We start from the raw sequence: 18223 nt of genomic DNA, 5'->3' as shown, positions 1-18223 counted from the left end.
CAAACACTCATGCAAAAGTTCCCAAAAACAACCAAAATGTGGATCCTATTCATGGGACAGGCATGTAAATAAGGAAGGAGAAGTTTGCATGTTGCTGTTTATCCACATAAACATATTTGTTTTCTCTAGCTTTGGCTTCTTAAGTGTGACCATAAGATATATAGGAGTCAACTAAGACTTACTGCTAATGTATGAGACATTCCTGTAAACAAGATAAACCATTAAATATAAACTTGTGGTCACTTTGAGTTTAGCTTTTATTAGTTTTTTGGTAAAACAGCAACATTTTTAATTGACATTTAAGGCCAACCAATAATGATACATTGCATTAGGGCTGCAACTAAAAAATGTTTCTTTAATTCAATTAATAAGCCTCAATTGCATTTAAATGTCATTAAATGGGTACTTTCAGGCCATATTTGGATGTGCTTTACTAAATACTCGTTCTAAAACTAAATACTACACATTGCAAAATATACTTAAATTATATATTATGAAGTGAATTGTTGACATTCAAATATTTAATGTAAATGCATGTATAGACACATAAGGGTGTACCAGACATGAAGGCTCTAACGAAAGATGCTATGGGTTGCATTATGGGAAATGTAGGATATAGTGTGTTTGAGCATGACCCATCACAGAAACTACTTTATGGTAGTGCAACAATAAATAACCAGATAACCCATTAAAAAAATTAATTGATTACCAAAATTGTAAGTGGGAAATAAATAACAATACATCAAAATAATGTATCGCGATTCTGGTGATAAATTGCTTGAGTAATCCAATCCATCAACATCTGCTTCCCTGCCTGTCACAGAGAAGGATAAACACAATTGATTCCAGTGTCATGTGAAAGTGCTGCGACAAAAACAGGAAGTTAACTGTGAGGGTTTTCTGCCCTCAGTTGCAAGTAACCCATATCTGTTCAGTGATAGGGCAGCCGTGCATCTCTGTGACTCAAGGACAGAGCAAAGAGGAAGGAGAATTAACCACTGCGAGTACGTTCTCATCAGGTCATGAGCGAACACAAATCGAGGCTGAAATTAGGCTGGAAATTAAAATACAATAATCCATTTCGAGATGGTCGAACAAAAGATCCAACAGAGCAGAGTGCTGAAGGAGCTCATGACTTTTGAGCGTACAAAAGATGGAAAGCAGGGTTTAAGCCACGATGAATGAGTTTCTACGAGAAAGTATTTAAGAGATACTCTTAAAAATCAAGTTATTGTAACAAAAGTTACAAAAAACAACTTCTTCTAGTTACTCAACCGTGAATACTTTGTTTTTGCTCTGCTTTGAATGATATTTAACAGAATATCTTTAATTATATGAAACAAGTAAAATAATCTTGTATACCAGAGAAGTTAACTAGCACTAGATTATCTTAAACGGCTGTCACCACAATTTATGGGCAAATCCTTAGTCAATAGCAACTATTACCAAACATGAAACAAGCATAATGAGTGTTTTCACTCATTATGCTTGTTTCATGTTTCAATCAATGACGCTATCAAAACAGCTATATCTGGGCTGCATCATCTACCAAACGTTTTTTTTAAAGAGCTTTCTCATTTTCAACTCAGATAAGAGTCAGGAAACAAAGATCTTTAATCAGGATGCAGGATTTATGTACGTACTTGTGAGGTCAATGTGAGGGCATGACAGAGAAACACACATAAACACATGTGCTGTTTTACACAGTGGACACACACATGCTTAGATGGTGGTGACAAAGCTGTATTTGTGATGCACATGTATAAACTAAAACACAGGGAGTTTCTCACACGATTGTGCACTGCTCGGGGTAATCCGGTCAACAGAGGAAGGGGTTGTTGTCGGGTGGATCGCAGAGCCACTTTTAATCCAGCTCAACCCTAATCTAAATCACTCAGACCTCTGGCACATTTAGGAGATTGAAATGTGGACCATAGGCACAACCTGCTAATGGAAATGGAGACTGAGGCACACTCTTACCTGGTCGAGGAGGTTGAGTCGTTTGACGTAGGCCTCTTCAGTGTGGAGGAGCTCTTTGGCGATGTTCAGGAGCCTCTGAGTCTCTGAGCACTGAGGGGAACAGACAGGAAAGGATTAGGTCTGAGGCATGAAAACTGAAATCATTCTTAATAATATGTAAGCAAGCCCTAATACTAATAAGGAGACTTTGCAGTTATTCAGAGTTTAATTTTTTTTAGTTTAAAGAAGCGCAGGCAATGAGAAAGCAAACATACGCTACCTAGCTCCACATCAATGCATTTTTCACTATACTCAAGAAAACATCCAACACAGTGTAACACATCTTTCCTGCTTGCAACAATTATGGATTTGGTGCTATAGTGAGTAGCTACAGCAGCAGGTGTATGTAGGGTTGCCTCAGCATCAACTCAAGTGGCCAATTGTATTGTAATGAAGAAAGATTCAGCATCAGCAATATAGCTCTATGGTATGGAGAAAGGCAGAATTATTATACATGTTGTTTTGAGTTATTTTTAAAGGAATTCTTAAAAACAATATATATCTAAAACATCCTTATCCCTTAATGCTTGTGACTGAGGCAACCGTCAGCGGCATCCGGAGCAGTATACAAAGCTCTATTCTAGTCACTGGTTTAGTTCAGCCGTGGGAACGTGTAAAACTGATACGAGACGTTATTAGCTGAGGTGGTGAAAATGAAGATTTGCCTCTCTCATTATGATTTCTTGAAGCTAAGATCCACCTAATGTTTGAATAAACTTTAGGAATGATGTCTGCCGATAGAGTTCATCCGAATGACCAGCATAACACAGAAGAGACATCGGGGTCACCAAACATCTAGCCTATTGCGACAATGTGGGTTTCACAACTTCTTTCTACCACAGAAACACACTGAAACACACCCACACACACTCTTGTAAAAGCACTTTTAAACAAACACAATGCATGGCAGGGTGAAACTCTCCACACACACTGTATAAGAATATTACTTTAACATGTATGATTATGACAACAGAGAAACTGAAAATGTTCCATAAATTATCTTAACTTCTTGTACACACATTACTGAAAACCCACATCCTCTGTGACACGTATGTAATTATAAAGCCATCAACATGACAGCTCTCACACACACACACACACACACACACACACACACACACACACACACACACACACACACACACACACACACACACACACACACACACACACACACACACACACACACACACACACACACACACACACACACACACACACACACACACACACACACACACACACACACACACACACACACACACACACACACTTCCTGGAGACTTACAGTATCCTAACCTTAACCATAACAAACACATGCCTTACCCTAACCCTAACCCTGACCCTTACCCTAACCCTAACCCTAACCAAGTCGTCACCCTAAAATTAATGATTCCCCTTATGGGGACCTCCATTTTGTGAATGTGTAAACAGATGTAGGTCCCCACAAGGATGGTAATGCTAGTACACACACACACACACACACACACACACACACACACACACACACACACACACACACACACACACACACACACACACACACACACACACACACACACACACACACACACACACACACACACACACACACACACACACACACACACACACACACACACACACACACACACACACACACACACACACACACACACACACACACACACACACACTCCACTGCAGTGCTGGGATCAGGAAGCACTGGATAGCGGAGATACCTTTCCCCAAAAGACTGTGGGCGGTCGGTAGAAGATGTTTTTGTGACATTCGTGCGAGCATTGCAAGTGTTTTAAAGCTTTAAAGCAATACTGAGAAGTTTTATTCGGCAAAATCCCAAAATATAAATGTTATGGTAATCTGCTTCTAGTTTCAGCTTTCTCACATTTTATATTTGTTTTTAAAGTCTCTTCTCGTTTGAGATTGTTTCATCCTCTTGTCATCTCCCCCAGACTCTCTTCCTCTTCATTTTGCACATTTTAAGACTTTACTCTTATGCAAGGAGAAGTACGTGCACTGCTTGAGGTATCAGTGTTGTTGACAATCAATAGTCAGTGAAGGACAAGAGAAAAGTGAAACTTGAGCTCAGCAGCGGGAAGATATCCGTCTCTGGACTCTTATCTAGCTGTCATCACAAGCTCATGTTACATCATTTGGGCAGGTATTCATCCTTTTATATAACGGCAGAGCTGCTTTTAGATACAAGTCAGTAACTTGTGACCGGCAAACCAAGGCTGTATAAGTGTCTAACATTTCATGCAGAAGTATTCTTTGAAAATGTTCACTCAGGCTGAGGTAATAATAGACACAAGCCACTTTTTTCCACTACATGAAAGGCAGTCTGACTGTCTGAGAGATGAGGCTTTTTAAACTTTCAGGATGTGCTCAATTTAAACATGCCCTGATAATTCCTGAAAATGTTGAAGGAACATGAAATATAAATTAGAACTGCAGCGGGAGGATGGCAGTCAGAGGGAGACATTAATGACCACCTCAGAGGTGCGTGGGGGGAGGTTTATTCAGACTTTAAATGATGGTCTTTCAGGTTTATGGTTATGACTTGATGATGCTGAAGCATGCGAGTTACTCACTTTGTGCGCCTCTGAGTGTGCTTCGGTCAGATACCCAGTCTGTGTGTCTGTCAAAGAGTGTATTTCTCCACTGCTCCCCTCATCCAAGTCACTGTCCTCGTCCTGTGTTGAGTCTCGTTTGTTACCCAGGGTAACGCAGGACACACTCTCCGTTTCCGTGACACTGTCGTAATGATCCTCCTCGTCGATGGCGTCCTCGTTGGGGAACACTTCCCCTTCGGCCGCGCAGGACGGGCTGTCGATGCCGCTGTCCCGGTTGGGAATCTTCCCGTTCTGCTCCGAGGAGTCCTGATTGTCCAGGAGCTCGTGGGAGGTCCCTTCCTCCCGCTCCACGTCGTCGAGGCAACCAACGCTGTGTGTGATGTCACAGTCGTCCAGTTGGGCGTCATCTGAGCCGTCGATGTGTAGAGAAGCCAGACGGGAAAGTTCAGACACCTCAAGAGTCCTTTCAGAGGTGCCGAGTGCAAGTTTGTCCACTGAGGGGGGGTCTCCTGCTACCTTTGCAGTGGGGTCCTGGCCGCAGGAGGAATTGATGTCAGACGCAGTGTCCATTCTGAGGGACAGGTGCAGCTGGGACCGTGGGAGCACCCCCAGGATGGGAACCCTGGGAAAATTAAACAAACACTGTTGCACCTACTTTAATGAAAAAAATGTGCATCGTTAAACATAGCTAAATGAAAAATCAATACACTTCTGTCTTCAGGAGAAATAATGAGAATAAATGTGTTTTAGTTTTTTTTACATTTCACACTCAAGCAATACAATCAATTCAGACCAAAAGACAGATTAACATAAGGACACTTCTTGTTTTACATCGACATACACATCCAGACACATACTCAAACCATTTCAGAACAACATATGAACCTGACAGGCAAAGCAAGTATGATTTCTGATTAAATGTCTCGGCCTTACCTTGAATTCTCAAACCTCTCGATGAGCAGCCCCACCTTCTGGGCCTCTTTCTGTGACTGTGCTCCCGAGCCAGGAGAGGTTAGACTGGGCTTTGGTTTAGGTGGAGGAGGGGGAGCAGGCAGAGGCCTGGATGGAGGCGGAGGGATCCTCTTAGGTTTCTTATCTTGCCCAAGGGCGAGCAGGTGCGAAGGTTTAGGGGGCACTACAGATGCAGAAATCCAGAAAAAACAGCAGAGAAAGACAAAAGCATGAGGCTACTGAGAAGCAAAAAAATTAAAATCAGGTAACGCGTATAAATCCAAGTGAGAAAACCTCCATGGCTGGGTCCATGTGTGAAGCCTGCTTGTTTCCACGTAAGACAAGAAAAAACACTAGATATGGCTCCAAATCCAACAAACTACAGTCCGACATAGAATCTAGTAGTAGCGATGCAGAGTGAGAGAAACACTGAGCTGCAGCTTTCTGACAACTTCCTTATTTCAGAACAGGATGCTGAGAAGAGCGTGTTTGTAACTCACTGCGGTTCCACTGAGATAAAAAAAAGTACAGACAGAGAGTTTATGACACTGTCCTTAGAATTGCACACTGCATTCATGCAGGCCTGGCCTGCATAATATGGGCTTAAGATTTCACTGTCTAGTCTGAATATTTGTATGTATTGTCTTCTTTGAAATTCATAGGTATGGAACCAGGACAGGTGATGATGTGTTAACATTGGTAAATTGAGCACTTCCTCTGTGTGTCTGTGTGTCTGTGTGTGTGTGTGTGTGTGTGTGTGTGTGTGTGTGTGTGTGTGTGTGTGTGTGTGTGTGTGTGTGTGTGTGTGTTTGTGTGTGTGTGTGTGTGTGTGTGTGTGTGTGTGTGTGTGTCTGAGAGAAAAAGTAAGGTTGAGTAGACTTTTCTCTACTCACGGTAGACTATGTGTACATGACAGGACATGATGCATTTTAAAATATGTTTTGGTGATTTGGTCATATCATTTAGCATTCACATTGTTTATCATATTTTAGTATGAAAATATGAGTTTTTCCAGCAACCTTTAAAAGTCACTCAGGAATATTACTTCCTACTCCTCCAAAAAAATCTGTTTCCAGAATGATTACTCTCTCGGGATGAGATACAGGTGGAATAAAAAGCGCTTTGGAGAGGACGTTCATCCTGTCAGGTGGGAAACACTGTTTCTATTAAAGTGCACTACTATTATTAGAATTGTGCTGAAATATAATGTTTTGCTGCCCAGCGGAATAAAATGTGATATATAATTAGATTCCTTGTCTTTAGGCACATTATTATCACTGGTAGTCTATTTCAGTCAACTGTAGTTTCTACTTGCTGTCTTTTTGATATATTATTAAATAGGTTTAAGCACTTTATTCTAGCAGTAACTCATCTTAAGTGAGCAGCTGAAATTGTACAATTACTGGCCATTAACTATTTGGATGTATCACTAAACCTGGGAATAACTCATTGTACACATGTGGGACAAATCAAAAGGACAAAAACATAAATCAATGAGAAGAGAAACATAGAAAAGGCAGATGCTCACAATCAGGGCATAACAATATAATTTGGAAAAAAAAGTATAATCCTGAATCACAACACTGACAGTAAATAGTAAAATATTTATCTTATTTTCAGTCTCCAGCCAACTTTGATTAGTTGTGAGCCACTTAAATATGGAGGCCAAGTCGGTAGCTTATTTTCCTACAATGTTTCTCAGTAATTCCCATAACACAACACATGTTATTCATATTTAGCATTCTTCAAACGATGCCCGCACACCAACACTTGGGAGCGACTGGCCTGCTTTACACCAGCCGCTCTTTCAGAGGTGACCTACTGAGCCGTGTGAGTGACAGAGTGAGGTCGGACAGCTGACACGCACCATGTTATAAAAGAGGGTTTGTCAGAACAAATGACGGCTCAATAGCAGGGCTCCCATCTTGCTGCACTTTTCAATTATATTGACAATGTCAAATCTGGCCTTGAAAGGGTTGCCACAGTATTTTACCTTGAGGTTTCTGTGCAGTTGGCGGTCTGGGTAAGGTGGAGGGCTGGGGCCGGGGTTTGATGGCGGGTTTGTCGTGACATGGTCTGGGGGTCGGGCCTTTCTTCACCAGCCGTGGAGAACACAGGTGGTTCCCGGATCCGCACTGGTACTGCAGAGAGGAGGCAGGAAGTTCTGGAGAAAATAAGACACAAGGAAAGAAAATATCAGGTATTGATCGATATAATGACATTCATCGCAACACACGTATCCAAAAAACTGCGTAATCCTGCTACAGCAATGCAGTGGTGCGCTTCATTTGATAGCGCTAGGTGAATGACCTTGATCTCAGTGTGAGGACGTGGTCCTCGGAAAGAGATCAGTGGGACCAGAGAGGAGAGAAACTCTGCGCCATCGATCCTGCCACCAGGCCTGAGGCGGCAGACACTGAGCAGCCTATTGGTTTCTCTCACGCTCTCTGATAGGTCTGTATCTGATTGACTCCATCTAATCTGCTCTGGACGCTGTCTGTAAATAGATTGTGTGTGGGTGAGAGAGAACGAGAGAAAAGCTGAATAATGTAGTTTGGTTAGTGAGCCACATCAAAGACCAATTTCCGTTAGAGAATTGTATTTTCCTGACTCTGATTGCGTCCATTTGGAAGCTGATTTTGTTTTTATTGGTCTGACCTTTACTGACTAAAGAAGCTGTATTTCATTTCAAAACGAAAAGATGACACAATTAAAGACCCAGATTGGTTTGAAGTAAAAAGACCACAACCAATACCCTAAGATCATTTATTTTGAAATCAATAACCATGTTTTTTGTCCATTTGGGGGAAGAAAGAGGTAAAGACAACATCAAAGTAACACATAGCCAGGATTTAGGGCACAAAGGCCGTGCCTTTTCAACTCAAGATAAACCACAGTGCCCATGTTTATGGTAAAAGGAACTTGCCACTGATGGCAACAGTGTGGTTCAACCTTGTGTTTTACAGTAATAGAAGAATGGACTTCCTGTATACCAAAGATAAGTAAGCTATATCAGGTTTGGCTGCACAGACAATTGTTTAGTCTCAACCGCTCTAGTAAGTCTACTTGTGATAAAGAGAGCTCAGAAAATTTTCCGGTTAGAGGAAACGACGAGTAAAGTGGTGAGAAAAGATAAACGAGGTGCCAATTATGCACTAAAATGCATCTAAACTTAGAACGTGAGTTAAAGAATAAGGATCAGTAAAACCAATTTGTTTTCAGATTCAGGCTTGATCACTGTCTTATCTATATTTTTTATTCAATCGAAACATGACAATTGTTCTAGAGTCTATATAGTATATACAGTCATAATGACACTAAACCTAGATCCAGACATAGAAACACATTAAGGACAGACATTATAACTTTAATGTGGTATCAGCCTTACAGACGGATACAATGATAAGAAGCAAAGTCGAGGAGAAAGAAATCCAGCTTTGTTAACAACCATACTTGGTTTTTGTGTGCGTATCAAATTGTAGATATTGTGGCACGCATTTTTGGCAGTTTAAGTTGTTATCTGAAAGTGTCTGTGCAAGAGACATCCCTCAGTAGATAATGTTAATAACTATGTAAACTACAGCCACATATGTCTGTTCCTTTAGGCTTGTGGATTCATTCTCGTCATCCCAACTCTTTCTCAACTGAATTACAGCCCTGAGATTGCACCGTGCTCCCACTAGAGCCCCGGCACATCTAATTTGGTGTTTTTTAGCCGTGCTTCAGGCAGTGGAAGGAGAAGAATCTGTCAGTAATGAGTCCTGTTACGCTGTTTTCCCTATGTGGCACACTGCAGGCTCCCACAACATCTCTGCACCACAGCAGGGAAAAAGCAGGCGAGGGGAAAAGATGAGGCTTGCAGACTGCTCTATACAGTACAAAAACCTAAATTGTGTTTCCTCACAAATGCTCTGGCCATCCTTGAATTGTGTCCCTCGCCACAGCTATATGGTGTGCCTCTTGCCATTTGAGTCAAACCCTCGAGTCCTCTCTGATTTACAGAGGGTATTAGCAGAGGAATCGCTTGATCTACGATCAAGTGCAAAAGCATGAAAAGCAAAATGACTGCCTACTGAGGAACTCTCTGACCCAAGACTTCCTCGGGTCGCTCCTGGGAAAAACAAACAGCGGCGGATAGACGGGGGCATAGGGGCTGGTACCTATGGAAACTCAGTGTAGCCATGGCAACCTGAGAGTAAAACCCTCATATGAAACTGTCGAACACCAAACAGGAACTTGACGACGCAGCAAAGAGAGGAGCTGACACACACAGTTTTACTTAATTAAAATCTCACAAACCAAGGATAAAATGGACACATCATGGTAACAGTAACCAGGAAAAACAGTGAAATACATCAAGTGGACAAGCAAATAACATGTATTTATCACTCTATAATGATCCCTAAACTGTTCCTAATCAAAATGTATATAGGCACTTCAGATTACAATATACAGAATAGAAAAAAAGTATAGAGTTGTGCAACATATTCTGAGAAAAAGGTTTATTACCGTGCCACCAACAGTTCAGTTTCACATATCTTAGGTCCAAAGAGCAAGTGAGCGAAAGAAAATCTTCAACACGACACGGTCAATGTCAAAACAAATCCTTCCCCCCCCAGTTGTGCGTGTGTTCAACTGAGACAGGCCTTTGTGGCAGACATAGCACAAACACACACCCTAAAAAAGTAGTTCAAAGCCAAGTTGAGCCCGATACTGCACACACACACACACAGATTCACCTGGCCTCCCCAGCTGTGTTGGAGGAGCTGCACCTGTGTTTTCACCTGCCAAACCTGATCCAAGTACCTCCTCCCAGAGCCAGAGTGACGTGCACGTGAGTCACTGTGGAAGCACCAGCATACTCTTACAACCAGACTATAAACACACCACTCATTAAATCACACTGTCATTTTAAAAACTATCAAGTAGATAGAAACATTGTCTGAGGCTATGAGGCTATGAGTTTTTGGACTCTGAGGGATTCAAGAGATTAAGGTTGTAATTCTGCAGGCTTTTGTGATAACACACAGGAGAACGCTGATCGGAACTCATTAATTTCCTCTGCTTAGTTCCAGTTACTGAGGGACGGATGAATGGCACAATTTGATGGGAATTACACTTATTAGGATATTATAACCATGCTAACAATAAGGATGTGAGTTACCATGACTACCTTTCCTTGTTTCAACACTTCCAGCAAATATATGTCACTATGCATCTTTTATAGGGTCCCTATTATATAGGTGTTTTTGCATGCAAATGGTATGCAAAGGCTAAAATCCCAAAGCTCCCTACAGAGAGAGTAGATTTACTTTCGTAACATAGGACATCGCTATGTAACACTCCCGCAACACATTGTACGTTATAGGCTAAGGGACGGGACATCACTAAGCGGTTGACCAATCACAACAGAGCCGGCCAGCTAACCAATCGGAGCAGACTGGGCTCTGGTTTCAGACAGAGGGTGAAAAGAGGTGCTGCAGCACAGGCAGTATGAGAACAATAAAGACCTTTTTGAACATTGTGTGTCACAGACTCACAGTAGAGGCACAATGTAGACATATGAAACCTGGAAATGAGCACAATAGGGCCCCTTTAAATCAGGCTAACCAGGTAAAAAATAAACTTTCCATGTTCATTCATGGCTGTGATGTAACAAACAGAGAAAGTACATATTGAAAAACACACAAAGAATGTTTTGGGTCAGAACCTGAAAGACTGCATTACAGTGTATTACAAACACAGTGAAGGGCTGCTGTGTACCTTACTCTCATACTCTCAGGTATTTGACAGAGACACTTTGGGAATGTGAAGACACTCTCACCTTCTCTTTGAAAAGCACGTGGCCCCAACACATCTCTGGTGACACAATTCACAAGAAAAAGGAATGTCTCTCTTGTGTCACTACATACCAGCAGTAAGTGTCAGTGTGTTACCTGTTTGCAATGACAGCTTCTCCCTGAAGTTCAACGTTTTTGCAAATGCCTTAATAAAGAATATCACTTTTAAAAAGATTGTGTAACCTGTCAGGCAAAGTCTTAACACTTTCGGCCAGTCGGTCACGAAATGGGGCTCACAGTATTTTTGTCTGTGTCATTTTAAAACATGTTGCTTAACCCACACATGACTTTGGCTACTACTTCATTTGAATATATTTTACCGTGGTGTGAGTTAGCATGTTGATCATGTTAGAATTTAAATTAAGACACTACTGTTCCTGAGCTGCAAGCCATAACCTCTGAGTCTTGCAATTTTCAGAAAAAATCTAATAAATTCTCTAAAGGTAATTTAACACATGCAGCTTTTTCAAGAGTTTACGATTGTTTTAATTACAAACAAGGCATGAATCAACACTTAAATTTAGTTCATTTGATAATGAAAGCTAAAGGCACATTTATAGGCAATACAAAAAAACAATTTCACCATAACCTGTTTCTTTGACAATAAGTCTTTAGTTCTTACCATAATTAACTTTTTATTTAAATGTAGCTTTTAATGACAGTAGCTAATCTGACACAGAAACTGTTATGTCTTAAAAAATGTACAATATTTTCAAACAAACAGTTGTCCTTGCTTCTTTTCTTAAAAAGACCCAAACAGCAACGAAGAATTGCACAGGGCTAGCTGGCTGTCAGTCAGCGTCAGCCCTGAGGCGACCCCCCCCCCACAGTCATTTATTACCCATCATCCCTTGAGTACAGTCCTCTCGCCCCAGTGCTGTCGGGGGGACAGATCCCTCAGATTCAGCAGTCTCCCCAGTCAGACAGCCAGTCAATCAGTTCTCCTCCTCCCTGCAAACCCACCCCTGGTGAGGCTGAGCTGAGAGCCTGCTCCCATCACATCCATCCCCCCAATTCTCCACCAAGACCCACAGCTGAATGCCAATGACATTATTCCTGAGTATGGCAGCTCATTATTCCCACATCTTCCCTTGTTTCTCTGCCTGTATTATACCTGCTTGGCTCGTCTCATTCTGTATGTGTCCATGTTTTGGTCTCTCTCGATCGTATTGATCCGGTTTCTCTAGTCTGTTACCTTGAAACACTTGAGTCAGTCTCTCATCTAATGGCTCTTTGATTTATAATGGCAACTGAGCCACATAGCTTTAAGGATAGTAATCATCCTTCTGTCTGCAGAACCAGAACAGTCAAGTTAGTCCCTGTCACTTACAGTGTATAAGGGGGGGATCTTTTAATGGCCATTAAGAAGGTGAGGAGCCAAAAAAAACTTTAACAACCCCAACTTCGAAACTCTCGGAAACACACTTGTATCGTGTATAAAACAAAATTGTTTTAACAGGGCGAGGAAACAATAGGAACACAGGATGAATAGAAGAGAAAGCATAACTCAAAAACCTTGAGCTAGAAATCAACAGAGAAACACAATTACTTGGAAGTACATCAACGTTTAAGACCCAGGGAAAGTCAAGTGAGTAAGTCATACTTTTAAAAAAAATGAACAGAATCACACAAAAGGAAATCGAAACCTTTTTCTACAGTGCACAAAAAAGCTATATGTCTTTTAACAAGCTACGATCTATCCAAATGCTGAAACTATGAGACCAAATATTGAATCAGTTCAACAACAGCTGCTCTAGAATTTAAAGTAGAGCAGATCCTGAATATACGACAATCAGCAGGTTTATCAGAGTAACAACGCTCACACTTCATCACAGGGTTTATTAAAACACACAATGGATTCATGCAAACACATATGCAGAAAGATCAACAGCATTCCACTTACACACTGTAGCATCTGCCCCAGATTACAAATCTATATTCATCTATTTCTTATCATGCGCTGTTATCATAACAAGAAATGTTCTCTTTGTCAGTTAGTCATGTGCTTACAGAGACTATTTGTTGTGTTGCTAAGGAATTAGTAGCATCTCAACTTTCACTTGTATCATGGCCTTCCAGGGTTAAAGAAGGGGAGATAAGATATCTTGTTAGGTCTGACCTCTCCCCGGAAATCAGGTCAGTGTGCACAGTGAGCTCTAAGTGGGAGGATTTCACCAGCTCCCAAAGATTAGGGCTTGCGATTTCGGGGGATAAGGGAGAAAGGGAGAGAATGACAGGGTTGGAACCAGGGTGAGGAGAGAGCAGATGGATGGAAAGTTTGGAATAAAAGAGGGATAAGATAAATTACAGTTGAGTAGTTTTGCTAGAAAGTCTAAAGAACAAGACCAGTGAGGAGATGTGTTTTGTGAACTCCCAGCAGTCAACGCTGTAAATACAGTGGAGGAAAATAGGCCCATCTGCTTTTGGTTCCAGTAATGATACACTGTTGCTGTGGAGAAAGCTAAACTCAAGCGAAGACTGACAAGTTAATATCAGCTTGCCATTGTCTTTGTGGAGTCCCAAACTAAATCAAGTCACTCTAGAAAGGATCCACTTTATTGCCCCCCCGAGGAAACCGAAGAAGAGGCTATTGCCATGGCAACAATTCTGATCTATATCGCTAATATAGTCGGTAGGTCATGGCGAACTATAAAGAACCACATTTGCTTATAGTAGATGCGCAGTTCTGCCAAAATGGTCGTCTTGACAAATGAATAAATCAGGAAGCATCCTAGCTTACGCCCATAGATGGAAGAAGAAACACCAGTCAGCACTTAGTCACAGCCAGTAAACTAAATACACACACATGAATGTGCTGTAGACAAGCACATGACATGGGTCAAAGAGCAGACTGTATTACCCAGAGAGAAGAAAAGCAGAGGGTGAAATATGACACATTCACTGACCTGAGACCTTTTTCCAACAGTCTGACTCAAGGCCATTTTATTCAGCTGTCAAATGTACAGTGAAAGTCACGCAACCCTACGCAGAGTTTACAGTAAGTAACAACACGATGTGAGGACATGACACAGGGATGATTATGATTTCAAATTCATCATCAAACACATCACTGATGTGGTTGAACAGTGGCCTCTCTAATTCAGGGCCTCCCCCACAACAACAAATGCTTGACGAAGGACTTTTATGAGGCGGGGTGCAGAGAAGTGAGCCTCTGTTTGTGTGGATGCAGTGCAGTGCAGTAGCCCACAGCATTACTGCAAAGGAAAGTAGCCACAGATTGGCAATTAGGACAACACACACACAGGGGAGAACAAGGGGGTTAACAAACCTGCCCGTGGAGATGACTGCCCAACTGTCCCAGAAACTACTGAAGCTTACTGTAGCAGCTCTCAATGGTGGCTTTCACTGAGAAATGCTGGAACCCAAAAGACAGTTTTTCACAACCATCAGGGCAAAGCTCGGCAGGAGCGTCCATCTTTTCCTCCCGTTTTACTGAACACTAACACACCTTCAGTCACAAGGGAATTTCTAACTGCTGGAGCAGGAAAAATACTCCAGCTCTTTCCATACCCACTGGGGTTGGGGGTAGGTCATAACAAACACTGGTCTGCTCCATGAGTCACCATCAGCACCAGAAGCCTGAAATAGCATTTTCAAAACAAATTGCAATCATTCCTTCTCTTAGGAAGGCCGTATTGTATTGAGGATTATGCAGTTTAATCTTTTGGATCAAGGCCTGATCACTCTTCATATTGATTAAGGGTCTCTGAAGTGTGAGCGTATTGATTATTTTACCATACATTGATTGGTGGGATTAACCAATCATTGAGGTGGACAGAAGCAGTTAAAAACCGGCCATGCTGTTGACTCCATGACTGATTCGTTGCTGAGTGATTGATGGCTTCCACATTGAGTAATGTTGAGTGTCTCCAGGAGCGCACCAGCCATCTTCCTACGCATGCAGACACGCGAACACATGTGCATATGTATAAAAACATGCACATGCATACTTATTTCTGTGGTGAAGCCTGGTCGCCTAACTTCCTGAGAAACCCATCTGCAGCACAGCCCACAAAATTACTTTGACACTCAAGTCGTGTCAACATTGTCACCATTACGCTGGGATCTGCTAATGTTTTACAGCATGTTCCACTGTGACAGCGGCTTCCAAAAACACATCCCACCAAATGATTCCCTTTCCAAATAAAAAGCAACCCATACTGAGGGAACACTTCACAGCCAACCTAATCACACCTCTCAAGGCCACAATTATACCTCTGGAAAAGCCAGTCTGCCCAATTAGAACAACAGAGGGAAGTGGTGTATGCAGAGCGTGTCCAATGAAATCAGCTTTTCCAGTTTACATATGAACATGTTTGCAATGAGATAAGATTTTAGTTCCCTGTAGTTATGTGTATAACCTCTGTGGGTGTGTCTCTAGGGCTTGAACTAAGGATTATTTAGGGCAATTATAGATAAACTATGTAAGGGTATATTGTGTTTGATTGAGGTTCTGCTTTTAATTTATAGTGTTTAAATAATAAGGACACTTTTAAAACTACTTGAAAAATAGCATATTTTGATTTTTAGCTTGATAGTTTAAGCTTTTTAAATAGTTGTCAACTCAAAGTGGGTATTATGTGGACATTCAGTATACTTAAATACTACCTAATACGTAAATATCTTTCTTAATGCAGATGCTGTATTTTGTAATTAGCTTATAAAGAAAAAAATGTATGCACATAATAAAGTTTTGTGTGGGTGAAAGATAACTTGAGTTTACTGATGAATACAATCATATTGGTTTGATTTAGATATACTCTATGTGTGTCATTCATCTCATTGTTTCATGGCTATTAGCACCACTTCCTCCCACACCTTGAGGCCAGAAATGTTATATCCTCTTTCAGTTCTGTGGCCCCCGACTCAGCCTCCACCCTCATAGCTGTAGTAGGTGAGGAGGAAGGGTGCCCACCGCCCCACCCTGCATCTGTTCCAGGCAGGATGGATGTCAGCATGTGGAGGGGAGTGTCTATGAGGCTGCTGACAGTCAAAATGTCCCCCAGCGGCACACCCCAGCCCAGAGCAGGTCAATATGTTGCCTCTTCCAGCCCAGTTCAGTAAACGCTGTCTACCCTGAATGGGTGTGTGTACTGTGTAGAGGTAAAGGGCTGGGTGGTGAAATAGAGAGGTTGAGGGTGAGGAACCAGGAGTAACACTGAGCCTCCTCCACTGTCACTGCTCCTCTGTGCTGATACCCACTGGACTCTAACCAACATACACACCGAAACAAAAGGGTCAGTGTGTATTCAACACATGCGCGTCTTCTTTGACGTCAGAATCATTTTCAAAATGTCACTTGGCTCCTGAATGGCAGCGTCAGCAGTTTGGACTCTCCAGGAAAGAGCATCTGAGGCAGCCTTTGTCAGTCTGTCTAAACTTATGAAGGAAGTGGTTGACACTTTCTTGGATGAGTCCTTCAACTTTGAAAACTGAGAATACCTTTCAATGCAAGTGAGGGAAAGGCCTAAATGATTGTGAAGGAAGAGCCTTGATTGGAAACATAAATCTGTGAAACCTTTTCAAGATGATGTCTGTGCAGGGCAGAATTAGCTAAGACATTAGAGCAAGAAGCCGAGACATACCAAGCAACACAAGCACACAGAGACACACATACACACACAAATTACTGTACAAGGAGCGGCCTGTTATAGAAGCCAGGTGTACACTACACAGACTAATAAAGGCTCCAATTTCCTCTCTAATGGCTCCAGTATTTCCCCTTTCAGCAATACACCGCGGTGCTCTGAGCCGTGTTAGTATACCCACACAGGAGACAGTCGGACTGCCAGGGCCGGTGTCTTACACACTTAGTCGAATATTAGAAACTGCATGGTCTCAGTGCCCAAAATAGAGATGCTGACCTACTGCTGAATGCAAATTGTTCTTAGAGCTCTGTACTTAAGAGATTACATCAAACAATTCAACATGATTGTGCTATAATCCAGCTGACCCTCTCTGCCTACATCAATTTACAGATAACAGATTTCCTCCTCTGTGAATAGAATCTGCAATCATTACAGTCCATTTTACACTTCACCGGATGTAAGAGATTTTTACACAAGAGAGCAAAAGATCCTTTTGTAATCTTTATGATTATTCAAATAAGGGATGAAAATGCTAAAAGTTATTTTTCTTATTGGTTGATCTGCTTGTTAGTTTCTCAATCTACGTATTGATTAGTTTATAAAATAAAATGTGAAAAATATAGACAAGACTATGCTCGGGAAGGTGACTTCTTCAAAAATCTAAAAATATTTTCCCTCTAGCATCACAAAAGTTGAGAAGAGCAGCAAATCTGCAAATTGAGGAATTGGAAAGGACTTGGATCTAAACCCAGGCATACAGATTCGACAAAAGTCAACATTAAAGAAAAAACATGTCATAACCTACAATTTCATAACACAGTGATCTTAAGATTCAACCCCCCAGGATATTGTTTCGAGTTGTTCAGATCAATTACTGCAAAACAAAATGCGCAATCGCTGGTATTTCCCTCAAGCCAAGTATTGAATAAAGAATAGCCTTGAATGATGCTCTAATTATGTAGGTTTTTCATCCTCAACCTTCCTCAAGAAGCTTGTGACACAATATTTCCATCGACATAACTACACTGTAGCTATGTTCGTTTGACAAATAAAGAACCTTGAACCATTGAACCCTTGAACCAACACTCTTCCCTTTCAGATTTTATAATTATCTAACAATCTTTACAAAATCAGGTTCCTCACAGTTAATTGGAAATGGAAACTAAAAGCCATAGAACAAATTATGCTTAACAACTCAAACGTTACACATATTTGTCACCGAATAAATATT

General features: G+C 41.4%; 1 protein-coding gene across 2 annotated transcripts in view; it reads right to left on the bottom strand.

Moving 5' to 3' along the window:
- Nucleotides 1-18223, bottom strand: part of fgd (faciogenital dysplasia) — a 52186-nt gene that overhangs the window by 11480 nt on the left and 22483 nt on the right. The window contains exons 2-5 of one of the 2 annotated variants that reach the window (XM_079678852.1): nt 7537-7707; nt 5526-5727; nt 4611-5214; nt 1981-2070 (exon numbers count right to left, since the gene is read on the bottom strand). In XM_079678852.1, coding sequence (XP_079534978.1) covers nt 1981-2070; nt 4611-5214; nt 5526-5727; nt 7537-7707 — 1067 coding nt within the window. Of the gene's footprint in view, nt 1-1980; nt 2071-4610; nt 5247-5525; nt 5728-7536; nt 7708-18223 lie in introns of those variants that run through there. The other variant, XM_079678853.1, reaches the window with a different exon arrangement.

Source organism: Notothenia rossii (genome assembly GCF_949606895.1).
Source record: "Notothenia rossii genome assembly, chromosome: 4".
NCBI classification, from domain to species: Eukaryota; Metazoa; Chordata; class Actinopteri; order Perciformes; family Nototheniidae; genus Notothenia; species Notothenia rossii.
This window is presented reverse-complemented; position numbering and strand designations above follow the sequence as displayed.